The sequence below is a fragment of the Etheostoma spectabile genome, chromosome 23 (assembly GCF_008692095.1).
Source record: "Etheostoma spectabile isolate EspeVRDwgs_2016 chromosome 23, UIUC_Espe_1.0, whole genome shotgun sequence".
Classification (NCBI taxonomy): Eukaryota; Metazoa; Chordata; class Actinopteri; order Perciformes; family Percidae; genus Etheostoma; species Etheostoma spectabile.
In genome coordinates this window covers 20,832,816-20,860,747 of record NC_045755.1, presented here as the reverse complement: position 1 = coordinate 20,860,747, position 27,932 = coordinate 20,832,816, and the positions used below count along the sequence as shown (strand labels likewise).

At 41.5% G+C, this 27,932-nt stretch overlaps 1 protein-coding gene across 3 annotated transcripts in view; it reads left to right on the top strand.

Annotated features, from left to right (window-relative positions):
- The window catches only part of tmem178bb (transmembrane protein 178Bb), a 106,679-nt gene that overhangs the window by 51,535 nt on the left and 27,212 nt on the right, over positions 1 to 27,932 (top strand). For all 3 annotated transcript variants that reach the window (XM_032505388.1, XM_032505387.1, XM_032505389.1), the window contains one exon: positions 2,683 to 2,796. In XM_032505388.1, the coding sequence (XP_032361279.1) occupies positions 2,683 to 2,796 (114 nt within the window). The remainder of the gene's footprint in view (positions 1 to 2,682; positions 2,797 to 27,932) is intronic.

Sequence of the window (27,932 nt, the reverse complement as noted above, 5' to 3'; positions counted from 1 at the left end):
TAATCCCGTAAGGGGAAATTGCAATTTACACTCTGTTGTTATTACAAACAGGCCTGAAATACATACATACACATGCATTAATGGAGAGATGAGTGGGGGGGTTGCCATGGAAAGGCACCCCAAGCAGTTAGGGGTTCAGTACCTTGCTCAAGAGCACCTTGGCAGTGCCCAGGATGTGAACTGGCACCTCTCCAGCTACCAGTCCACCACCAGATTTTGGTCTGTATGGGGATTGAACCAGCAACCCTCCAGTTCCAACCCAACTACTCATAAGAAGGTTGACCCCTTTTTGTTGACAAAGGCAACGCTAACACAATACGCTGCAGTCAAATAAGACCTGCTTGTTTGTTTCTGTTCGTCTTGACCTTTTTTGCAGTTTTATGGCCAGTTGAAAAATATTGTGGCCGGTAACTTTTTTCAGTTTACCAGCCATTGGCAGATAGACGCAAAAGTCAATTTTGGACCCTGTATCCACCTGATGTTGTCCAATAATCAGCATTGGAGGTTCAACCCCTGACTCCTCCTCTTCACATGTTCAAATGTCCTTGGGCAAGACACTAAACCCTCTGTGTGTGTGTGTGTGTGTGTGTGTGTGTGTGTGTGTGTGTGTGTGTGTGTGTGTGTGTGTGTGTGTGTGTGATCCTTCGACTATAGGTAAGACCAATTTGATTCGATGTGCATGTGTATATGAAGTGTAAATTCTTAGTGGGGGAGACCCGTAGTCACTAATTACATTTACTCAAATGGCCTTTTTTTTTTGCTTTTTTGTAGTTCTACTCCACTACATTCCAGAGTGAATTTTTAAAAACCTTTTACTCTATTTATTTACTCCATTTATGTGACAGCCATAGTTAGTTTATAAATTCACATTTCCAAAATACATAATTAGTGTGTAGTAACTAGTTAAACGTAATGTTGCATCATTAATACAAATCTAATAATCTAATTGATATGACAATGTACCCAGACCTACCACATGTGAAGTACATTCAGTTTTAAAACTAAGTAGTTTTTGTACCTACTTTTGAAATTTGAATGAAACCTTTTTTAGTATTCTTCCATTCTAGTATTACTACCATTACTACATGCCTCTACTATTTACAAGCTCCCATCATCTAATATAGATTTATTTGTCATGCAAAACCTAAATCCTATGCTTTTCAAAAAGCTGTGGTTTAGGCAGATTATGTGACATGTAGTGTTATTTGTAGTAATAGTAGTATTTAAAGTTTACTGCACCAGATTATGCACCATGGTTTCATCTGTTCCACCGATGAAGAGAAAGTCATGAATTATCAGCAGTTGTGTTCCCCTGGGTTTGCTTGTTTATGCCTATGTGTGTGTGTGTGTGTGTGTGTGTGTGTTTTATCCTGGTTGTCTCTGTTTGTGCACTTCAATGTCCAAGAGTTCAATTCATAGCTCTCCCAGGACTCTAACTATGCAGTTATTCAGTGTGCAGCCTTGCCAGACTGCAGTAATGGTGTCAAAGGGAAGCAGCTCCTTTTCCACCAGCCACAATATTACAGTCTTCATACAAACATACAGTATAACAGCGAGTGCAAATATCCCAAAATACAGTCAAAAACTCCAAATATTACACGCATGTATTTACTCTTGGCTGTGACAAAGTGCATGGAAACGTGCTTTGAGAATTCATAATGATATACAGCATGCAACTTCCACTGAAGCATCCGCTTCAGTAGGGCTGTCATAATCAGACGAAAATAAATAATACTAATACTATATAAATATTATTTGTGCGCAATATGTTCATCAGAGGGCATGGGGATGGATTGTATGTGATTTCCCCCTTTTCTGGTCTACATACCCTGCCTCTGCTGAATTATTTTTTATAAAAGATATGCCCCCTTATATGCTCACTTATAGACCACATATTACAGCAACACATTCTCACTCCCATTGCGTAGAATGCGGACACTTGGTCAGGTGTTTTTGGCGTTGTTATTGACGCTAAAAGTCTCCTTTAGCGTCAGATCGAAACGTGCTTGGTCGGGACTATTGGTCTCTCTCTCTCTCTCTCTCTCTCTCGCTCTCTTTCACAGAGAACATATTTCTGTCCATTAAATGGGGCCCCTGCAGAAGGAGTCTGGGAACCACTGGGCTATAGCATGTCAATTAGAGTTTCTTCTGTTTGCACAGTTTGGTCTGCTGCCTGTGTTGGTTAAAGCCCAGCTGGAGCCTCCATGATTCCCTGTTCCCCTTCTCCCAGTCCCAGGAGTCTGTGGCGGCTATGGCTCAGTGGTAGAGCTGTTGCCGGCAATCGGAAGGTTGGCGTGTCAATCCTTGGCCTTGCAGTTCCTACAGTGTATGAACGTGTGTGAATGGTGAATGGTTCTCGTACTATGTTAAAGCATTTTGAGTAGATGTTGAGATTGGAATGAATGCGCTCTATAGGAACAGGTCATTTACATTTAGCGTTGACACATTAGGGTTGTATGACAACGGCAGACTGCTTTTGTTTTAGGACAGAAGATTGATTTGCCACTGTCTGAGTATTTAGCTGATAACAGCAGACATAGCCTCTCCAGCAGAATCATGAATCAATAATGTTATCTTAACGTTCCATTCATTCCTGCTCTGTGTCACCAGTGTGGATCTTATGTAATGAGCCAATGTTTTATTAATTTATCCATTTAAAATCCTTTGTTCTCTTCCCTGCAGGTTCCATTGCGAGGTGCTCCTACATCAAATATCACTACTCCTCGGCTACGATACCCAAAAACCTCTCCTACAACATCACCAGGACGATAAGGCAGGACGAGTGGCACTCCCTCCGTAAGTCTGCTACACTTTCTGTGCTTTTTTCTGTGACAGCATATTTCCTTTTGCATATGGAAATGATTTAGGCTGAGTACATTTCATTTCACTCTCCAATAAGTGCACATGGTGGACTATACATTTCTTTACATAACAGAGGAAGATACATAGAAAAACATTAGCCAAAGAGTTATTCAATGCTCTGTCCTATCTTATGACTGTCCTCCCTTGAGCTTACAGTGCCAGCTGTAAATGCAGCAATATTCAAGAGCCATTAGTCATGTTTATGTCAGGGCCTGTGCAATAACAGGCTTGGACCCAAAATGCAAATTGGAACGAGGAGGCCGCAGGAAGTTTTTATAGGTTTAATAAGTCAAAAGAGTTTCCAAACATAGGGTGTCCTGAAGCGCCTGAGATCCAAACAAAAATCAATACACTGAAAATTAAGAAGAGCAAAAAACGCAATGATTAACTGCCTGGGGAGAGATGCAGGGGATGAGTGTGTTTACATGCAAATAGTATTCCGGTTTTCCCCTTATTCTAAAAAAGACAATATTCTGACTAAGCTGTTTCCATTGGTTAATGGAAGTGAATATTCCACAAATATTTACGTTAACATGTAGCTGTGCAAAATACGATTTTTTTCAGAGTTTACTAGTGGTGGAGGACTTGTTGGACCGTGTTAACACAGCGTCCGTCGTTCATTCCTTCAACCAGCTTCTTGAAAAGGTCGGTGTAGCGATGTGTACAGGTCTGCTGCCCTGCAAACCACTGGCTGGTTGGTTTGTGTACAGAAACCATAGCAACGCACAGAGCAGACCTTAAAGGTCCGATGACATGCTGCTCTTTGGATGGTTTTATACAGGCCTTAGTGATCCCCTAATACTGTATCTGAACTCTCTTTTATATGGACCTTAGTGGTCCCTAATACTGTATCTGAAGTCTCTTTTATATAGAGTGGTCCCCTAATACTGTATCTGAAGTCTCTTTCATATGGACCTTAGTGGTCCCTAATACTGTATCTGAACTCTCTTTTATATAGACCTTAGTGGTCCCCTAATACCATATCTGAAGTCTCTTTCATATGGACCTTAGTGGTCCCTAATACTGTATCTGAAGTCTCTTTTATATAGACCTTAGTGGTCCCCTAATACTGTATCTGAAGTCTCTTTTATATAGGCCTTAGTGGTCCCCTAATACTGTATCTGAATTACACAGTTCTTGTAGAAACGAGGGCTGATGAACAGGTGGAACACACCAGGGCAGACAATCCCAGAGATGGTAAAACACACAAGGCAGGAAGTAAAACAGGACATGACACAGGAGAAACCACAAGTGAAACCACAAACCTTACACTTTAGCCTTCATTTCGTCTGATATGGTGGGTATTGATCATGGTAGTAAGGTGGACAATTTTTTATTGTCCCTGCTCTCTTGTGTCAGAGTGCTGTAGCTGGGTGTTGTATTGAGCAGGCGGTGTGTTGCTGTAGGACAGGGCATGTGTTGTTGCAGAAATCAAACAACAACATTTCCAGTATGCCTCTATGTAATCTTTTTTTAGACCTGGCCATCCTGCTGGCCAGTGATCAATATTAATTGAGGGTGCTATTATGTCAAACTGCATTTGTTCATCATCCGTCCACCACTTTGTTCAAGAGCAAGTATATTTCAACCACTTCTGACCAGGTAGCTGTGAAATGTACCGTGTCGTAGTGTAACATCCACAACAAACTCAACTTCACTGTGACCGTCCTCATATTAAAGGACCATACCCGAGGAATACCAAAGATTTAACCAAAACTATGGCAGTCTGGAGGTCTGACCAAATAGAACAAAAGAGGGGAAGATCCCTGGGCCAACCCATGAAGGCCGTTGGACCCAGAACATCCCCACCTTAACTATCAAAATGGTGTTTAATCTAACAAAGACACAAAAAACTAGACTACCAGACCTCCATCCTCAGAAGAAATCAACACAACGTCACGCTGGTGCAAGGGTTGCTTCAGGCTGACTGAGGCCTTCCACCTCCTGCATGGTTATTTTGACAAACGGAGACATTTTCCTTTGCAAACGGAGAATTTGTCTCTGAAAACGAAACCTTCGGCCAGAGTGGAGATCTTTGAAATCTTGGTTTGCACGTTTACATGTAAACTGAGACAAACTGAGTTTTAAGCAGCCGAGGAAGAGGAAGAGAGGAAGAGAAGAGATAGGAAGGGATACGTTGCTGTTGTTGCTATTTTGGGATTCTGATTGGCTAACGCGGGCCTAAGCTTCTTGTACGCCCATGTGTAAATGTAGCATGAGAGAGATCAATGTCTCCCATCCTTCCTTTCTACAGTGGGCGGGCCTACTCACTAATGGCCAAATCCGGATCACCTGAGATCGGCAGAGAGGGAGGGGAAAAAACAAGGGGGGAGCACATAACACATGGTTCCCAGAGGATATTACTAACCCTGTTATGGGTTATGACTATAAAACTTATTTGAACACTGAATATCCATGCTGTTGATGTTCATGGTCCTCAGAGGATGAATGCTATCTGTCTTGACTCCATAAATCCAGGTAACCCCCCAACCCTTCTTGTAGAGCCACTGTCAGGGTCCCATTTTCATCCACCCTTTCATTATCCATACCCGAGAGGGTTTAGAACCCAACTCAGAGATGTTTCCTGTATCTGTGTTGCGTGGGTTTGTCCACGTCCGCGTCTCTTCAGGAGACTAGCAGCAGGTTCTGAGTGTGTTGATTCCAATGAGAGATGTGAACATTTTCACCAAAGTCAATATTGGACCCATTATTCAACAAGTTACATATCTCATCACCACTTAAACTGCTGACGACTCGGGCTCATTTTAAGCTGCAGAAGGTAGAAAGCAAAAGAAACCCACCAGAATTTGAAGGAGAGTGAGACCTCTTTCTGCAGCTTGTCGGGTCTGGCTCAGGTTGAGACTTTGTCGGGCCGGGGCTTGACCATCGTGGATCAGGGCTGGGCTCGGGCTGCAGTTTTTTTCCTCGATCAGGTTTCTACAAACTTTTTATTAATTAGTTTCAATAAAAGACAGCATTATGATTATGATTTGCTTATTTCAACATTTATTTAGCTTTTCCTGCACACTATCTTGCTACTTTCTGTAGGTCTACACGCCACAGGCCAGCTACTTTGGATCACATAGCCTACATTTATCTGTATGTTTCTATTTATTGTGCACACAGGAAAATAATAGTCTGTTGACAGTTGTTTTGGTGGCACACAGCTGATCAGACAGTGTGTTCCTGTATTCAGCGCGCTGAATGCCAGTGTTAATATTAATGCCAGCCAAGTCTGAAAGCAGTTCAAAACCCATGTTGCCTTTCAGTGTTGGCAATAGCTTCATATTTGTTCTTCTCTAATTTGTCTAGGTGGCCTGAGACTGCAGTAGAGTGAGCCACAGAGTGTTGCATCTGGCAGCTCATTTTACCGCGATCATACAACAATATGAGTCAGTTAAACAATATGAGCACACCTGAAGGTCCAGGCTTCTTTCGTTTCCTTTGTCCTTCTGATGATCATAATGTCTGATGGCCTTTATGGAAATGTGTTTATCTTTAGAGTGCAGTTTGTTATGCTCTAACAGAGATCTAAGAACACCTGTATGTCAGAGTTATACATGTAGTTAACCCTTGTGTTGTCCTCCCAGGTCAAAAACATGTTTGTCCCCTTTTCAGACTTTTTGTATTGTTTTCACTAACACCATCTTACTACCACTAGTTTTCCACTCCTTTTTGGAATTCATGGTCAATAACCCTCATTTATATAGAATTATATCTAATAATTGTGTTAAAAAAGCAGAAATTATGAATTATTTTGACTATTTTTATTTTATTTTATTTTATTATTAATTCAGGACAATGCACATTGATTAACAAGTACATGTGCCAGATTGTAGCCTGAGGGCTAATTTCCATATGTAGTCCATTAGGCAGGTTGGAGTTGCAGTACAAAAAGACATAGGTTAGTAACATTTAGCATAAAACAAGAAGAAGAAAAAAAGAAAGGAAAAGAAAAAAAACAAGAACAGGACAATTAGTTAATAGAGGAACGTACAGATGACTTTAGTCAGAAATGAAAGTGATCAATTGTATTTGCAAAGAGTGTTGTTAGGAATCCAATCCATTTCTTAAGGTCATTTGGTGAAAAAGAAACCCATATTTCAGATATAGACATTTTTTAAAGGGGTCAAATTTGACCCAAGGACGACAAGAGGGTTAAAAGTCCCAGTGATGTTAGGGCGCTTTCACACCTTCCTCGTTTAGTTCGGTTGAATCGCACTAGTGTTCATTTGCCCCGCTGGTGCTGTGCGATGTGCAGGTGAGAACGCGGCAATCACGCTCGGGTGCACCAAAAGCGGACCAAACAATTCAGTGGAACTCTGGCGCGGTTGGTTTGTGGTAAGAACGTGATACGACCTCGAACCACACCAACTACAGTATGTGTACTCCACACGTCTGAGCTGATGTCTCCTGTAGTCAGCTGATCTTAGCAATCTGAGATACAGCAGAGCAGCAAACTGTAGCAGCTTCAATATTTCTCTCACAGAAATAGACAGCAGTCAAGCTCGCCGTCACTCACATCCGTGGTCAAACCAGCTGCCGTTACAGTTGGAGACAGACGCCGGCAGAGCAGAGCACAGTCTCGGTGAGCAGAGCCAAAACAATGTCTGATTATATGAAATGAGCTGGTTGGACCATGGAGATGCAAGAAATATGCACTAGTCCACACAGGACCTTCTTCCTGTTTTAACTTTCTTACTCCAGACACATCCGACCAACAAGAGGAGTGAACGTTCTCGCGTGGTTTGTAATGATGCATTTTGGTACGCTTGGATTTTTCCAAGTGTGAAACCAAACCAAACCAAACCAAGTTTACAAACTCATTAACTGATTCAGACTAAAGCAAATGAACTGTAGGTGCAAAAACACCTTAAAACTGTAAATCAGCACTCATAAAATTACTTGGGCAGAAGTAACCGTTGAATGCATACTTTTTGTTGTTACTTAGTTATTACTTTCCACTTTGGGTCCCACTACTGATAGATAGATAGATAGATAGATAGATAGATAGATAGATAGATAGATAGATAGATAGATAGATAGATAGATACTCTATTCATCCCGAAGGAAATTTTAGGCATCAAGTAGCAAGACAACCATAACACAACAAACACTATCTATATACTACTAGGTATATCACACATACCTAAGAATAAAAATGTAATTAAAAATTGAAAATCACTCATAGAAATGCAATGACCATGGTAATGTGAGATACTTTGGTAGACTGTGTGCTATGCTATGCTATGATGTGCTATGATAGTGCAAAAGTTAAGAAGTGAACAAATGAAAAAGTGAACAGTGCAGTAAGGATGTGTGGGGGTACTTTCAGTTGTGACCCAGAGTAAGCCACCGTACCTGGACCTGTAGAGCATAGAAGTGCTGGAGGGCTTCCTTTGCCTGATTATATCAGCATGGGTACGAGTGCTGACAGAGGGCTCTAAAGGGAATCTGCTTTAAGGATACCTGCCATTCATGAGCCCTTCCTCTGGGCATGTTGTAGTCTCTCTCCAGTTGCCTGGCCACTGAGCCCAGTGAAATCACGCTTCGACCTCAAACTGTCACTGTCTCAGTCTGACTAGTCCTGGACTGGCACATGACAGACTGCTCCAAATTGTTGAGGAGTGCTCTACTCTCTGTTTGTTCTGCCTTCTCCCCACCACGCATCTCCGGCCCACAAAGCAGAGGAGAACGTTTCTATTTAGAAATTAATCTATAGCATATCCAGGGCCGGTAATCATATACAGTATTTTGTATGTATTGTTTTATTACCTCAAATTGGATTTAATCCCATTATGTTATCATTGCATGTCTTTATTTATTGAAATATTAAGTGTCTGTAGTTATTGGAAACAGAACATAAATGGAGGAAGGCATAGTCCCATATCCCATATGTAAATGTGCTGTATTTATATAGTCCCATATCCCATGTAGTCCCACATCCCATTAACCACTCTGGGGTTTAAGGCATTTTTTCCTATTATTGCATTACTGGTTTTCCTTGTGTTTCATTTTTTAGCTGTAATACTATATGGATTCTGAATTTTATCTCTGAAAAGTACATACTGTATGTCATCTTAGTCACATCTCCTGTCTGCTCTGAGACATCCAGAGGCCCAATCACACTCACACACACACACACACACACACACACAGGGTCATCTCTTAGCTGAGTGAAATGTTCACGAAAGCAATAAAAATAGTGTATCCATGCTCATTGCGCACAACAAAATCAAGACCTTATTTTGTACATTTATGCTGTAATTATTTTGGTTGCTAGTGTAATGACACAGATATGCCTGAGCAAAAATCACTGCCTGACTGGTGTTGAGGTATACAGCATGCCTCCTGCAGTCATATGCAGATCGGTTTTCTCCCAGTCTAAATTTGGTAAATTAATGAATTCCATCTATCTGTTTGACAGTTCATGTCATTACATTTAGCATATTCATCATTATACTAGTCTCACATTGCCAGCTCTGTGGCTGGGAATAAATACCGCATTCCTGGTTGGAAAAAAAACCTGCACTGGTTTATTGGCATTTCTTTATCCCTTGTGTTGTCTTCCCTTCAACCATGAAAAAAAACACTTTTTGGTCACTTTTTTTACCAACATTTTCTTAACTTTTTCGGTGTTGTGGGTGCTTTTTTTGATGTTTTTGCCAAAGTTCTTTGATATTTTTATTGTTGACATTTTCAGAGCTAATTTTGAAGGCCCATTTTTGTGCCAAAAAAAACCAAACTGAAAATGGGTCAAATTTGACCCAAGGACAATATGAGGGTTAAACCAATCACAAATGTCATGGGCGGACCTGAGCCCCATACACAATTAGTCTAAATTAGTATAAATAGTCTCAGGAAGGAACTTGTTTTGATGGAACAAAGTAGTTTTAGTTGTGCAACATAAAACTCAGATGGGACAGATAGTCTAGCAAGCTGTCTGGATATACCCTGCAGAGATCTGAGGAGCAGTTAACCATAGTCCTCAGAAATCAGCCGCAGGTTAGAACGCCAACACAAAGACAGAGGAAGGGGACAGACATCTGGCTGAAAAGAGGGACATCCGACAGAATTTCCGGCGGTCCCTGAAAAATCACAGAAATGAAATGTCATTGATATAGACTATCTTTAGACCAATGGACAGTTTCCACCAGAAGATCATCAACCCCAAATCATCCCCTGTGAATAGGCTATTTATTCCCAGCCAAGGACAAAATACATCACATTTATTGGGCGAAATAAGAGAGCTGCTGCTGTCTATGCAAATGCAGGAACATGTTTGGTTCAGTTTCATTCATTTCCTACAATGGCTTTGGCTCAAATGCATAAGAACGGGAAGGATGTGTTTCATCTTCACTATCTTGGCAAGCTCAGGAAAACACATAGCTCATATTTATGGCAGGAAGGTCACCCCTATCCAGTCAGAGATGTTTAATGTCCTTATTACCGGGCCTAGCAGCACACCATCTCAGTGTGGGACCACTCCTCTAACTGATGGCCTGTCACTCCCATGTGGGAATGAAAATGTAACAAAATGAAATAGCAAAAGGCTGAATAAACAAAGCCCTGTCCACTGAGTGAGCATCTGCACTCAATACTAAATCAATACGAAGCCCCAGATTGAATCACAGCACTTAATGACCCAGTAATGAGAAATTACATGTAGGCCTTGAACTATGGAGACTTCTTAGTCCTGGGTCTGACTGCTGATAGACGCACCATGGATCACATCTCACACACATCAGAGATCAGACAGACAGGGTTGATTCATGATACACTTAAGTATGATGCAACCAATATTCAGTGATGAACAACATCAAATCAATAAATTACCAGAAAGTGATTTGTATTTAGTAATCAGTAAATGTCAAAGATGAAGAAGAAATCAGAGGTGAATAGATCATCAATAGACTCATTTAAGATCCAGCAGATCAGATAAGCAACGCCCGTGACAAGGTGTCGCCATAGCAACTGCAAGCAACAGCGATTAGACTGTGTTGAAAGTGCTCTACCATTACATTCAAGTTAAAGTAGTGTGAGAAGTGGTTCAACTTGGAAATTGCAACTAAAGGACTCGGCTCTATTAACCTTGCATTACAGTTAGCCGACATGTTTTGGGGATGAATGTAATGCGCTGGTGTTTCTGGTTGTTACAGGCTACAAGGTGTCTAACTCCATAAGAGAGTGAATACGTTTTGAGAATAAGGTGAAAGAAAAGGACAACATAAGTCTAAGTCCTCTTCCACGACTCCTCCAAACCTCAGAGAACACAGACAGGATGAGTTGTATTTTGAATGTGCACAAAGTTTTGAACATGAGCAGAAATCATGCTCAGAGACATCTGATATGTTACAGTCCAGAGGTTTATTAGTTCATTAAATGAATTCATGTATCATTGAGGTGAATAATTGTCAGATGCACATTTGAGGAAGTTACTTCCCCAACAAAAGACCCAAATGAGGGAAGAGTAAATGATGCCTGTAGGCTAGATGTGTGCTGACTCAGATACAATTAGAAAAGTCGATCTAAAGGGGAATAAATAGTTGAAAGCAAAACAGAATGCCTGAGAGCCTTACTGCAGTATATTCCATCATGTTTTTATATTTGGATTGTAATCTATGTTTCCCTTTACATAAAGATATTTCCAGCATACTTTGATTCAGAAAAAGGTAAAAAAAAAAAAAATAGGTTCATAAAAGCTCACCAGAATGCAGGAAAGGAAGTTTTCTGGGGTAGGACCCCCATGACCCCCCGCTTCATAAGTCACGATCATCTGGAAATACAACCTTGGTCTTTCAGTTACCAGGCCAGTTATGATTCGGCCAAATGTTGATGCCATCTAACTAACATATCCAAACTGGCCAGTTGAAATGAACATACACTGGCTATTAACAAGCTGGGCATGCCAATCCCAGTTTTGCATTGCATTTAATTTAGTTAAATGGGTCTGGGCTAAGTCCTGAGTCGACTCAAGTCCTAGAAATGCCTCTGCTTACCTGCTTAAAATTCATGTCATATGAGAGCCAGTGTGTCTTCTATTTTAAGATAATCAGTTTGCTTCAATATTTGTAATACTAAAAGTGCAGAGTAACACACTACATTTTAGGCCATATTATTTTTTTTAAATATAAAAAGGAATTGTTCCCGTTCTGTATTCATACTTATTGCTTGTCCAGAAGAATCCATAGTACAAAGTGCTCGCTGTCATTGTGTCTGTGGCCTAAATGAAAATGATTGATACCTGATGATTGAGGAATATGATGCAGCCAGGTGTTTGCCAGGCGACCAATCACAACGCCTGATTTGTATTAGACTATTACCTGTTTTCTGAACCATGGTGCTTTATCTATGGAGGATGTTACTTTAGAGCAAAAGCATAGAATGCTGGACTCAATCAAGACCAACTAGAATATTTAGCGAGTCCATTGGAGTACGAGACAACAGCCCTGGTTTATAGCATTACATTAAGCATATTTATCTGTAGACACATGTAGATGACAGCTAATTTTAGTCTTCAGATGCCATTATCACACATCATTTCCACACACTGACCTGGTTACACTTGGTAGGTGTAAAGAATATGTGTGTGTGTCATAAAGAGATGGATGCATTTCCAGCTGTTCAACATCTGGTACATTAGATTAAAGTGTACAACAAAGACTGGCTTAACTTTTTAAGCCATTCTAATGCATTTTTGTGCAGCCAGCTCCTGGTAGTGGCAGACTAACTGCTGTGTTTTACGGTTGAGTAACCCCACTTACACACAGCTCAGCCCTTTCAGGTTGTTTGGTCAGCAGGCAGAGTTTAATAGTTTGCTGTTCACTTTTAAATATGTCTTGGACCAAATCCACCCACACTGCCCTTGGTCTTGTATGGATTAAGTAAGAATGACATCCTAGTTCTGACTTTCATGAAGTGTATGAAATTGAGCTCAGACAGGCCTGACAATTTCTCCCATTCCCATTACACAGATTTGAGGAAACAGTGGGGTGACATTGCCATGACTTCAAGGACTCACAGATGAACATGATACTCATTTGTTTCTGTCAGTCAAGAAAGCTGCAGTGTCTCGCAGCGACACCAAAAACCGAAAACCCTTTTTCTGTTACTGCTGAACATCAAAGGAACAGCAGAGAGTACACAATAGTACCCCCCCCCCCCATTGTCTGTTACAGATGCAAACAGCAGCGAGGCTGCATACATTTTGACGCTGGCTTCTACAGAGGACAGGATGGGAGGTTTTCTCATACTGCAGCTTAGGGATTTTGTTACTTCAAAAGGCAACAAAAATTGTGAGCTGGGGGAAGCTGGCGATGATTGACAGTGTATAATCCAAAGGTAGCAGTTAAAGGTGGTGGCTGAGGCTAATTGCTCACCAAGCAGCCACTCCCACTCAATCTCATCACGCTGATGTGTCTGCTGTAGTTATTAGATTATGAGGGGGGTGAGGATGCCTGAATGAAGATGACAGGGATTTTACTCATTGAGAAGCATTGATTCACTAGTATTTCAAAGCTGTTTGGCTGCTTTGTTCACCTGACAAAGTAGAACCTGTGAGGGATTTTTATTTTTATTCTTATGTATGTGTGATATATGTGTGTATATGTGTTTGTTGTCTTATGGTTGTCTTACTACTGGATGCCTAAAATTTCCTTCAGAATGAATAAAGTATCTATCTATCTATCCACCCTCCACCCAATCAGTCTTCTTCAACTCCCAAACAACATAAACCAACATGTGATCCGTCAGTTGTTTGTTCTGTGCCTTACCAACCAACCAACCCATTCTCTCTTCCAACTTGTAAAATCCTGACTTTTGGTCAGTGTCTCTCAGCGTCAGATATTGAAGCAAAAATCCCCCTTTAATATCTGTATGGAGCGCACCGGGCTGCAAGATGACGTAGTAGTCACAACGTTTAAAAAAAATTGACGCCAAGAGTCCAGACCAAGCTAAATATGACTCTAAAGGAGACTGTTTGCATCAATAACAAACATCAAAGGCCCCCTACCAAGCATCGCTTTTAGACACTATGGGAGTGAGAATGTGTATTACTAACCTGTTCTCACTCCACATCCCTCAAATACAGCAGCTTGGTCGGTCTGGTACCGACGCACTGGGCAGCCGTGTTTGAGACGTACTAGGCTTTGACACAAATGTAAAGCTATCCGCAGCAAGATTAGATGCTCAGTGCAACTGTTCGTCCCTCAACCCTAACCCTAGTGAGATGACGTAGAGTGAAGACCGTCAGGGTGGATTTGAACAACACTTGAGCCCCAGAAGCCCTTGCACCAGTGTGTTTGTTCCCGTTGCTTTCATTCTGTCGTCTTTATTTATTTTGAATCTAGAGGTCTGGTAGTCTGGTGGCTTTGTTTCTTTGTTAGTTTTGACACCATTTTGATTAAATATTTGACAGATCAGGGGAACATCTAGCTCCAGTAAGAGCGTGCGCTCCCCCAAAATAATCTTTAAAAATATATACAGTGGTGTGAAAAAGTGTTTGCCCCCTTCCTCATTTCCTGTTCCTTTGCGTGTTTGTCACACTTAAGTGTTTTGGAACATCAAACCAATTTAAACAATAGTCAAGGACAACACAAGTAAACACAAAATGCAATTTGTAAATGAAGGTGTTTATTATTAAAGGTGAAAAAAAATCCAAACCATCACGGCCCTAATAACTGGTTGGGCCACCCTTAGCAGCAACAACTGCAACCAAGCGTTTGCGATAACGTGCAATGAGGCTTTTACAGCGTCCTGGAGGAATTTTGGCCCACTTACCTTTGCAGAATTGTCCTAATTCAGTTACATTAGAGGGTTTTCGAGCATGAACGGCCTTTTTAAGGTCATACCACAACATCTCAATAGGATTCAGGTCAGGACTTTGGCTAGGCCACTCCAAAGTCTTCATTTTGTTTTTCTTCAGCCATTTGGTGGTGGACTTGCTGGTGTGTTTAGGATCATTGTCCTGCTGCAGAACCCAAGTTCGTTTCAGCTTGAGTACACGAACAGATGGTCGGACATTCTCCTTCAGGATCTCTTGGTAGACAGCAGAATTAATAGTTCCTTTTATCACGGCAAGTCTTCCAGGTCCTGAAGCAGCAAAACAGCCCCAGACCATCACACTACCACCACCATATTTTACTGTTGGTATAATGTTCTTTTTATGAAATGCAGTGTTCCTTCAACGCCAGAAATACTTGGACACACACCTTCCAAAGAGTTCCACTTTTGTCTCATCAGTCCACAGAATATTGTCCCAAAAGTCTTGTGGTTTTCTCCTTGGAACTCTGCCATGCAGGCCATTTTTGCCCAGTCTTTTCCTGATGGTGGAGGCATGAACGCTGACCTTAACTGAGGCAAGTGAGGTCTGCAGTTCTTTGGACGTTGTTGTGGGGTCTTTTGTGACCTCTTGGATGAGTCGTCGCTGCGCTCTTGGGGTAATTTTGGGCGGCCGGCCACTCCTGGGAAGGTTCACCACTGTTCCATGTCTTCGCCATTTGTGGATAATGGCTCTCACTGTGGTTCGCTGGATTCCCAAAGCTTTTGAAATGGCTTTATAACCCTTTCCAGACTGATAGATCTCAATTACTTTCTTTCTCAATTGTTCCTGAATTTCTTTGGGTCTCGACATGATGTGTAGCTTTTAAGGATCTTCTGGTGGCCCTTACTGTGTCAAGCAGCTCCTATTTAAGTGATGCCTTGATTGTGAACAGGTGTGGCAATAATCAGGCCTGGGTGTGGCTAGAGAAATTGAACTCAGGTGTGGACAACCACAGTTATAGTATGTTTTAAAAAGGGGTGCAATCACTTTTTCACACAGGGCCATGATGGTTTGGATTTTTTTTCACCTTTAATAATAAACACCTTCATTTACAAATTGCATTTTGTGTTTACTTGTGTTGTCCTTGACTATTGTTGAAATTGGTTTGATGTTCCGAAACACTTAAGTGTGACAAACATGCAAAGAAACAGGAAATGAGGAAGGGGGCAAACACTTTTTCACACCACTGTATATTTGGTAGTTCTTTTATGTGAATAATTGATTACAGTTGAGGTCTTTTGTAACACTGTCACATCTTAGGAATCCTTACAAGGACTGAGGCAAAAACTAAAGAGCCCGACAGTCCAACACTCAAACCCATCAAACCCACATCTACATTTAACACTGGAACCCTCTATACATTGCAATTATTATTGTCGGTCTGTGCTCCATCCTCAGTATTATCCTGTGTGTGTGTGTGTGTGTGTGAGAGAGAGAGGTGGAGATGGCCGGGCCCAGTTTCCACACATATTCTTAAATGTCTTGCCTGAGGGCATGGCTTTGATGTGAGGCAGACGGAGTAATCATTAGTGTGTGCACAGAGTAAACAGCTTTAGAATTGTTGGATGGCATATTGTTCCACATTTGACAGAGGCTAGCAGTTTCCTCTGCTTCCAGCCATTGAGCTAAGCTAAGCTAAGCACCTTCCAGACCTCTGGTACGTCCATACTGGAAACACAGAGATGAGATCTCCATGGGTTGGACGGCAAACACAAGGACAAAAAATGACACAATAACAGTGCAGGTTACAGTCACATTTGTTGTGTTGTTAGTAGATCATATATACATTTACCTTTTTGTTTGCTCATACCACCTAGCGAGCTGTTTTTATAGCTGTGGCTCTCTGAATCTCCTTCACTTTCATAAGCGAACAGAACTGTCTGTTTGTAGAATATATACACTTGTTTTTCATTCCTCTGCTGCCATCAGCAGCAGGAACATGTGATGCATTGGCGGTCTACAGTTTTATTTTATGCTGTCAGGGTTTAGGCAGGCTTGGACCCAAAATACAGAACAACCAGGCAGCGTGAAGGTTTTGAAGATTTATTTAAATAAAAACTGCTACCACAAAAGGTATCCTGAAGGCAGAAAAAAATGGCAAAGGGAATATCCAAACAAAACTTCAAAACACTACAGAAACTAGAAGACTAGGAATAACCAAAACACTAGGAATGAAACTGCAAAGGGACATACGATCGGACAACAGACAAAACAAATACACAGACTAATTACACAAGGTCAACGAGGGTTGTAAGAGGAACAGGTGATATGAGGGCTGATGAACAGGTGGAACACATCCAGCCCAGTCTCATGGCAGTTTGTGAAATGGTGACATTATTGAATCTATAGATTTGTGTGAAGGGACATCGTTTTTTTGTGGTGGAGAGCACGAATGTTAGACTAATATATTTAAATGGCAAGCATCTTTCGTGATAACAGCATGATTACAGTAGCGAGAAGTACTGAAAAGCCAAAAATCCACGTAAGGAGATTACACATAGATCAAACTACACAGGACTTTCACCCCGTGTCCCACGTGTAACGATTCCTTTCCCCGTTCTTCTTCTCCTAACCACAACCGTCCTGTTGATTTAACATGTCCCGTAAGTGGCGGTCTGTCCCGTTGTTGTTGTCGCTGACGTTTCATTTCCCCTTTATTGCGTCCCCCAGATTCCGTGGATTGTGTCCTTGGGGCCATTGTTTTTCCCCAGAGCAGGCATGGCAGTTCGTGAAGATGTGAGACCGGGTTGACACATCAGGGCAGGGCAGACAATCACAGAAGGGGGAAAACACACAAGGCAGGAAGTAAAACAACACATGACACAGGAGAAACAGACACTACAAAGTAAAACAGGAAACTAGAGCATGAGATCATTACGAAGGATGACCTAGGAAAACAGAGAACACAGAAAGAACATGGGTAAAACATAACCATGAACACATAACAGGGAAATGGTAAAACAGGGAATGAATAGAAAAAATAAAACAAGAAAAACCCAACTATGACACCATAAGCAGCAGGAATCAATGTAAAACAGCTTTTGAACGTACACGTGTTCCACCAAAACAAGTTCCTTCCTGGAACTATTTAGCAGCGGCACTGTGGCTCTGTCCAGCCAATAGTGCCACCCACGATGATTGTGATTGGTTTAAAGAAATGCCAATAAACCAGACCACGTTTTTCCATTCAGGAATGCTTTGGACTAGACAGACCCTCCTCCACAGCGCTTTGGAGGAAGGTCTGGCAATGCATGAGTACCTATCACCTGACATACAGTATACCCAAATTTAAACTGTATCTGGGATAAATTGGCAAATAGGGCCAGGGATCGAACCACCAACCTTTACACTGATAGGGGAACTAGTGGAATTGTTGGGTCTTTGTAAATATAGAGTGTGGTCTAGACCTACTCTGTCTGTAAAGTGTCTTGAGATAACTCTTGTTATGATTTGATACTGTCATTAAAATTGAATTGAATTGGTAGGCGCCCGCTCTAGCCACCTAAGCCACAGCCATGTCACCTTGTACCATTGACACTAGGGACGGGTGTTCAGACTTCAAAAAGTTTACTGCATGCTTTCCTGCCATCTGATGTCCCGTTAAAGGAATTATGCTAAGCAGTAGAAAATTATGGTGATATTAATTACCAGGAAAATCAGTTTGCTTCTATGTTTAGACATGGTAAAGGGCCTACTGATTGGCATGACAAGCATTGCTCACAAACACACTACCTCACCATCTCTCAAACATAACGTGGATCTGAAGGCATATGGATGGAGCAGCAGCCGCCATCGCTATGGGGTCACTCCCTTTTTGTTATGAATGATTGATGGGAAGTAGAATTAACCTTAATTAACAGGGAGGAAACACTGCAGAATCACATAGCTGGCAGTCCTGGATGCACCTCATTACAGTATTGTGTTTCAGGCACTCCAGATTAGAGGAAATCGTTTGTGTCCAGCCATGTGACCACAGTGTCCACAGGCCCAGTGATTCATCACTGCCCATCCATATGAAGCTTCATTCCAGATGGAAGAGCCGTGAATGGTCTCAGTCAACTACTGCAATCTCCAATCCAGACAGATTGAATATCATTCTGATGGAGAGTCTGCTATTTGTCACAGCACAAATAGTCTCGCATTGCCAGATCTTCCTCCACAGTGCTGCACAGAGACAGAGGAAGGGGACGGACATCCGGCCGTAGTGAGGGACATCCGACAGAATTTCCGGAGCCATCCCAGAAGTGGAACGTCATGACTATAGACTGTTACTAGACTAATGTCTAAAAAGGAAAACCAAAAAGCCTTTGTTACATGAGTCTTCGTATACCCTGTGCCGGCTGGGCCTGAGGCAGAGCCTCGCTTTAACAAACAGTAGGAACATCTTGGGATTCTATTCTTTTTATCTGTGGTAGAAACACCACTGAAACAGCGCTTAGATAATCATTGGACGGAGCAACATGCCAAAACTGACATATAACACATGTTATGTAACGTGCTCTATGACATGCAAATAAAATTGCCAGGCAGTTTCTTATTTGCAGCATGGCAATGACAGAACTTGCTGGCTGATTGAATTTAGTTTTCTCATATTCACACAGAGGAATGGGATGTCCCATCTCATGGTTGTCTACACCTCACGGAGATGTCCCACTCTGGGACAGGCACCGTCCTCCTCCGCAGATTACTGTGCAAAGCTGCATTCTCATGATCAAGTGATAGGCTAAACATGGCAATCTGTCCCTATCATCTGTCCTCCAAGTTCACAATTGAGCAGAAGCTAAAAAAAAACAGCAAACAAAACTAAAGTAAAAGACAAAGATAGAGGAAGGGGACAGACATTTGGCGGAATCTCTGGCGGCACCTGAACGATCCCGGAAGTGGAATGGCGTTGATATGGACTAGAACTTAAATTATGTAAATCGTTGACAATGTACTTGGTGAAAGGAGACACTGTGATGGGTCATTTTCATTAAATAGTGGTTCCGGCCTAGAAGTCTAAATTTTGACCCTGTTCTGGGTTTAGAAGTGGTTCTAATAGCACGTCATGGACATGTGACGACCCAAAGACTTCAAATACGGGCGTGAGTAATAAAGAACAATCAACTTAATCGAAGTGAAGTCCAGTCACTAAAGAGTTGTCCTTCAATGATTTCAGCTTGTTACAAACATGAATTGAAGAGGTCTTGAACAGATGCTCTCACGTACTGTAGAACGCTGGCACATACTCGTTTAAAAGCGGCCATAAGAAAACTTTTAGCGTTCATTAGAGGAATTAAGTGGTTTTGACCTTGTTCCTGATGTCCGTAGGCCTTTGGACATCTTTTACTGAGTCCATCATGAATGTCCATTTGACATTCAAAAGTGGTCTTGAAAATATTTAAAACGTTTTTTGCCCAGTTGTGAATGACCATTGCATGTCCACATCGAGTCTCTGACATCCAGCGGCGGTCCTTAAACAGACGATGTGAAATGGACATAATATACACGACATGTCCTTTTTGCGGACTTTTTGCGGGAGGCTGTGGCTCAGTGGTAGAGTGGTTGCCTGCCAATCGGAAGGTTGGTGGTTCAATCCCTGCCCCTGCAGTCATTGTCGAAGTGTCCTTGGGCAAGACACTGAACCCCGAGTTGCTCCCGGTGCTGCGCATCGGAGTGTGAATGTGTGTGAGTGTTTATCTGATGAGCAGGTGGCACCTTGTACGGCAGCCCCGGCCACAGTGTATGAATGTGTGTGAATGGTGAATGTTTCCTGTAGATGTAAAAGCGCTTTGAGCAGTTGTTAAGACTGGAAAAGCGCTCTATAAATACAGCACATTTGCATCGCAATGCAGGTGAAAGTGTAGATGTTTTTTTTTTTTTAAAAGATGCTGAGTTGTGGCTCATCAATATTCATGGCAAATGTGAAAGAAACAGAATTTGGACAGGCCAACCCTTAATAACTGTAATTATCCTGAGAGACAGCAGGGCTGAGATCGGTGCAGGAGAGGTTGGACGGTGTGGAAACATCCAGCAGCTCCCCCCACCTCTGGCCCGACCTCTGGCAGAGAGCTCTGCTTCTATGGACCTGCATGATGTGATGAGGCAGGAAGGTTGACATCCGCCCTATCAACAGGGGAGAAAAGATCTGGTTGCCACCAGCAACCACATCCTTTAAAACAGCTGTGGATTACTGAACTTGCTCTTCAGCAGTCTGAGTTCATTTAGTGCTCCAGTGGGCGATAATAGCTGTGTGCTTTATAGCGCTGATGGATTCATCGTCGAGGAAGCAGGAAATAAGGATTTGAGAACTAAAATAACTTCTCACATTCTGTGATTATTAAAAGGTTTAGTGTTTCAGAAAAGTGTGATAACTCGGTGATAATACTCTGCAATACTCTGCTGCTACTATTTATTCATTATCACTGTTCACCATTACAACCACTTAACATTACAACTCCTCAATGATGGAAATACTGTATCATAAAAATTCCTTTAACTAAGTAAATACCTTGCATATCCACACTTATATTCCTTTAATGATATTTCTACTCTGATATTTCTATACTTTGTGCAACTGTGACACAGAGTTTCCCTTCTGGGATCAATAAAGTATTTCTGATTCTGATTCTGATCGTCAATTGTAGCCCTAACGTTTAATCAAAAATGAATACACTAACCAACAACTAAAGCAACTTAGCCTTCTTTCAAACTATAGACTCTATCTCCCCATCAAACTAACATTTAATCCAATTAATATAACAAGAATTATCTCAGGACACTTTACAGATAGAGTAGGTCTGTACCACACTCTATAATTTACAGAGACCTACCAATCCCTCCCAAGAGCAAGCATTTGGTGCAACAGTGGTGAGGAAAAACTCCCTTTTAGGCAGAAACCTGAGACAGACCCAGGATTGACCCAGGGGCCGGTTGGGACACAGACTGGGTTTGATTCAAGGTTGATGTGAGAGGGGTTGTATGTTAAAAATATAGTTTTCCAATCCGTGTTCTTTTTATATATTTGGCTGTTGAGCAAACATGTTGGCTCTGTCAATTGTGAATGATTATATCATGTTATCTATTTCAGTGGTTAGATTTCAGGTCATGTATTGATATTGCCATAATCAGTGCATGACCTTTTTGTTATCGTTCATGTCATTCATCCGCTCATATAGATTCTTGATACATTAACTGCAAATACAGCCGATGAAACTGGAAACATGAGGCTTTCTGAGCCTGTTAAAGTAGGATTCCTTGGCAATGAGCCAGGTATACATAAGGACAACTGAAATAAAAGTCAAATGATTAAAAAAGACAGGTTTAAAATAAAAAAATAAAAATGTAATTTCATAGGATTCTTACTGTGTTTTAGGGGGTGCATTCACAATATAATGCTTGTGCTAATCCACTCTTTGCTGCTCTATATTGGTCTGTGTACATAATCCTTTTCTGCATGTGAGTCTTTGCTTTAGCTGCTGAAAATAGCACTGCCTTCCATTTTAAATGGATGCAGAACTGTGCCACATCTCCTGCACACACAGTCATGTGCATGAGTCATGGTAGCCCACGGATGTTGGAGAGCTTGGGTTGGGGGATTTTTTTGTAAAAGGCAGCCTTGCTCTGTGATAACCTCAACCGCTCACAGAAAACTCTCCTTTGGTTAGATCCGTCAATGGGAGTGAAGAGGAGTCTTGCTTCCATGGAGCTGTTGCAGCTGTTTACTGCCTCTGTGCTCATAACTGACCGTGACAACTTAGTCAATCAATTATTCATATCAATTAATTTGCCTGATGATTGATTGTATATCAGCAGTACACTTCTTTGATCTTATCTTGTTGTAATATGTAATCCCACACCCCCAATGGCTATACATATGTGTGTATGTGTTTATATATACTGTTTATATATAAACATATACACTGTGTTATGTGGGCTCACTTTGCCTACTGCAAAATATGTCATATACGATACTACACATTTTCTATGCCAAACATGTTATTCCTGCCTGGATTTATTTATTTGAATGATTTGAAATGATTTTCAAACTGTTGCATTGGACGGATTGAATCAAAAGTCTATATCCGCAATGTTCCGATTGCTCTGGTGCCGCCTGACATTCTGCTGGATGTCCGTCCCCTGTCCGTACGTGAGCATTTCACAAACTGCCGTGAAACTGGGTTGTAATATTCAACCTCTTAGGACAATGAATAACATTGAATAAATGATATGTTCATGACAATCAATCTGATAGTTTCAGTCTGGGCCAAAGGGTACAAATGACTGACAGACCCACGTTGCCGTGATGTATTCAAACATGTTATACATACATGGAGGGTTGAATAAATGAGGCGTAGCCGCCATTTCTCTGCAGAAACAGAGGTCATTTCAGAATGGCTGATACACAGACACAGATACAGTTTTGGTTACCTTAGATATTTGTTTCGTAAGACGTTTATCAGCTCTTTTGTGGGACACATCATCACTGCCAGTTTAGCGATGATTTCATTAGATTGATGATGTGTGCTGCAGTCAGCAGTGGGGTTATTTTTAGAATGGACCTTATCGCTGTCCTGGAGGTCATCACAGACAGACAGCAGGTCTGAGAGGCAAACATGTGTTCGGGCCTCTAAATCAGACCATCAGTAGGATTTACACAGTCTGCACGTGCACGGCCAGGCTGAGAATGTGGAATGCAAGAGCGGTGCAACAAGGTACTGCAATCAGTACACTGTGGCTTCTTCTTCTTCTACCAGTGCACCTTTGCAATATTTAAAAGTTTTTTAAAAGTCAATGCTAACCTCAAGTCAAAAAGTAGTGTGGCTGTGGGAAAATTAAGCGGCTTCAGAAGGTGTAGAGAGGGTGTTAAAAGAATTGTTCAACTCTTTGGAAAATATGCTTATTTTTCTCATTCTTTCTAAGAGGGAGATGTCCGGATGGATATCAGTCTCATGTCTGTGTGTACAGAGTAGAGATGTGCTGATACTGATACCAGTATCTAAAAAAAGCCTCTGATTCTGCCTAAAATGCTGTTATCAGTATTTGTGAGTACTGGAGTTTATGCATAAATTTGAAACCACGTAATTTAGCTCTGAAGAAAATCTACTTCAAAGTAGTTGATTTATGTTTTTTTACCTTTATGACTGAATGTCAAATATGTATAATAAAAGAAAGTTATGTGGTGATAGAGATTCGTTGTGTCCCTTTTTTTCCGTCTAGTGGTCACACATCCAGTTAGCGATGTGGTAGCAATGTGGCCTTTTATAGAGACCACCTTGGTGGTCCCCTAATACTGTATCTGAAGTCTCTTTTATATGGACCTTATTGGTCCCCTGATACTGTATCTGAAGTCTCTTTTATATAGACCTTAGTGGTCCCCTAATACTGTATCTGAAGTCTCTTTTATACAGGCCTTAGTGGTTCCCTAATACTGTATCTGAAGTCTCTTTTATATAGACCTTAGTGGTCCCCTAATACTGTCCCTGAAGTCTTTTTTATATTGACCTTAGTACCCCTAATACTGCATCTGAATTCTCTTTTATATAGACCTTAGTGGACCCCTAATACTGTATCTGAATTCTCTTTTATATAGACTTTAGTGGTCCCCTAATACTGTATCTGAAGTCTCGTTTATATAGACCTTAGTGGTCCCCTAATACTGTATCTGAAGTCTCTTTTATATAGACCTTAGTACCCCTAATACTGTATCTGAAGTCTCTTTTATATAGACCTTAGTGGTCCCCTAATACTGTATCTGAATTCTCTTTTATATAGACCTTAGTGGTCCCCTAATACTGTATCTGAATTCTCTTTTATATAGACTTTAGTGATCCCCTAATACTGTATCTGAAGTCTCTTTTACATAGACCTTAGTGGTCCCCTAATACTGTATCTGAAGTCTCTTTTATATAGACCTTAGTGGTCCCCTAATATTGTATCTGAAGTCTCTTTTTTATAGACCTTAGTGGTCCCCTAGTACTGTATCTGAATTCTCTTTTATATAGACCTTAGTGGTCCCCTAATACTGTATCTGAAGTCTCTTTTATATAGACCTTAGTGGTCCCCTGGTACTGTATCTGAATTCACTTTTATATAGACCTCAGTGGTCCCCTAATACTGTATCTGAAGTCTCTTTTTTATAGACCTTAGTGATCCCCTAATACTGTACATGGAGTCTCTTTTATATAGACCTTAGTGGTCCCCTAATACTGTATCTGAAGTCTTTTTTAATTAGACTTTAGTGGTCCCCTAATACTGTATCTGAAGTCTCTTTTATATAGACCTTAGTGATCACCTAATACTGTATATGGAGTCTCTTTTATATAGACCTTAGTGGTCCCCTAATACTGTATCTGAAGTCTCTTTTGTATAGACATTAGTGGTCCCCTAATACTGTATCTGAAGTCTCTTTTGTATAGACCTTAGTGGTCCCCTAATACTGTATCTGAATTATCTTTTATATACACCTTAGTGGTCCCCTAATACTGTGGAGGGGCAAGGTGGAGGCTGGGGGTTTAGCCTTGACCAACTGCCACTTTGCTCGTTTGAAAGCCATGATGTCTCTCTCTTATGGGCGGGCCAAATTCTCTTTTTCATCTCATAGTCCGTGATTGCTCCCTTGTCTTGTCTAGTTGTAGTTCCTCTCTTGTGTCGTCCCATGAGTGTCTGTTCTGTTTCCTGTTTTATTTTGACAGTCTGGGTTTTCTGTTTTGTTGTGTCAAGTTTTAGTTCCTGTGTTTTCCCACTCTTGTGATTTCCAGATTTTCTCCCCTGTTTCTGCCCTGCCTCTTGTTTCCTCGTTACCCTGTGTATTTAGTCTTTGTGTTCCCATTGTCAGGTCTTTGTAGTGTTTCTGTTTGCTCGAGCTTGTCGTGTCTCCCTGTGTGAGTTCGTGTCTGGTTCCTTGCTCCCTGGATTTCATTTGGTCTCTATTTTTGGTTTGTTCTGCTTTTGTTTTTGGATTCCCTGTTCTTTTTTTACACTCTTTACTCTAGTCTTTGCCTGCTTCTCAGGACTTCCTTTTTTGTTTCTACTTTGCTTTTTACTTAAATAAATCTATGCATTCCTTGCAACACCTAACAGATTCCAGATTGATCCATCTGAGCTTTCATTTTCTCAAAGGTAGAGCAGGATACCCAAGGCTCGGTTTACACCTATCACCATTTCTAGCCAGTGGGGGGGCCATAGGCAGGCTGGGGGAACGCATATTAACCACCTGCAACAAAACAACTTGCTGGAAAGCCCAAGAGCCCTGGCACACATCTAACATGTTTCTATGTACGATTGTTTTTGCATGTAGGGTAAGTGGATGACCTCTCCTTTAATCAGGATGTAAAGAAATCCTTGGATGTGCACTTCAGCACATTAATGCTCCCTCTGCTGAACAGCTGTGAATGTGTGCCGCAGTGTGGTTGGGCCGGTGTAGCTCAGTGGAGTCCTCCTAGATATTGAATGTAACAATGTAGTATACTACAGTTGATGTGTGTGTTCTGTTAGCATCAGCAGTAGTAAGGGGGTCTGGAGCAGAGCCAGCCTCGGCTCATATTGCTCGTCTCTAAAGACAGTATGTGTATTACTATCCAGTGCATCCACAGCTCTGCTGCTGCCAAGTTACGTGCAATGTGATGCACTGTAGTGTCTATTCAGCTGGCCAGCTTCAACCAATCACAGTCATCTTGGGCGGTGCTAAGCGCCGGACTGAGGAATTTGTTTGGAACATGTGTACGTTCAAAAGTAGTTTTAGTCGTGCAACTGAAAACTCAGATTGGCAGTTAACCATAGTCCTCATGAATCCAGAGTTTAGAACGCCAACACAGAGACAGAGGACGGGGACGGACATCCACATTTCTGAAGCAATCCCAGAAGTGGAACGTCATGGATATAGACTATCACTAGACTAGACTAAGAAAACCAAAAAGCCTTTGTTACATGAGTCTTCTTATACCCTGTGCCGGCTGGGCCTGAGGCAGAGCCTCGCTTTAACAAACAGTAGGAACATCTTGGGATTCTATTCTTTTTATCCATGGTCGAAATGCCGCTGAAACAGCGCTTAGATAATCATTGGATGGAGCAACATGCTAAAACTGACATATAACACGTTATGTAACGTGCTCTATGACATGCAAAGAAAGGTTTCAGACAGCTTCTTATTTGCAGCATGGCAATGACAGAACTTGCTGGCTGAGTGAATTTTGTTTCCTCATATTCACACAGAGGAATGGGATGTCCCATCTCATGGTTGTCTACACCTTATGGAGACGCTCCACTCTTTGATAGGCACCATCCTCCTCCGCGGATTACTGCACAAGTTATACTTTTTACTTGTTTGACTATACTTATGATCAAGTGATAGGCTAAACATGGCAATCTGTAAACAGTAAACAAAACTATAATTCAATTCAATTCAATTTTATTTGTATAACGCCAAATCACAACAACAGTTATTTGAGAAGAGAAAGAGAGAGACAGAGACAGACAGAGAGACAGACAGAGAAACAGAGAAGAGACAGACAGAGAGAGAGAGACAGACAGAGAGAGATAGAGAGAGACATGGAGAATTGTAGCAGAGGGTGTCGAGCAGGGACATGGAGGCAGCAGGTGACTCTAACCACAGAATCAGACTCCACAGATCCAGAATCAGAAACACCTGCGGGAAGCAATAGGAGGAGTGAGTAGAGGGGCGAGAGAGCACAAGACTCTGGGAAAGTGAAGAAGATGAAGACTATAACACATGCCTTGGTTACTTTTCTCAAGTAGGACACTCGGGTGGAGACAACTGTTTGAGATAAGATACACCTTAGTTTGTTTGGATGAAAACGATGCACATGTCTGCTGAAATGAGTATATTCTTGAGCACAAGTCATGTGTATTGTCTTATCTTGTTCATTGTCAAATGTACTTTAAAAGTGACATTTTCCAAGTTTTCAGTGCATAAATGGTGAGAATGGACATGCTCCGGTGGGAGGTCAGTTCACGTGGACGGTACATGCAGAAAAAGGTTACAAGACATGAAACTGGAATCAGGCAATATTGCTGCACAATTAGTTATCAAAATCGCAAACTGGACTACTGCAATATCCAAATCACAGAGGGGTGGGCAATGTTTGTTAAAGCCAAAATCTGGGTTGAGCAAAGAGCCATCTGTAAGGGCTTTAAAACTAAAGTCCCTTTTCTTTTTCCATTATTGCTCAAAAGCTGCTTTTCAATGTTAATGTAAGTTGTCCGTGGGGAGGGGGGGGGGGGGGGGGGATTGTTTTGCAAAGACATATTC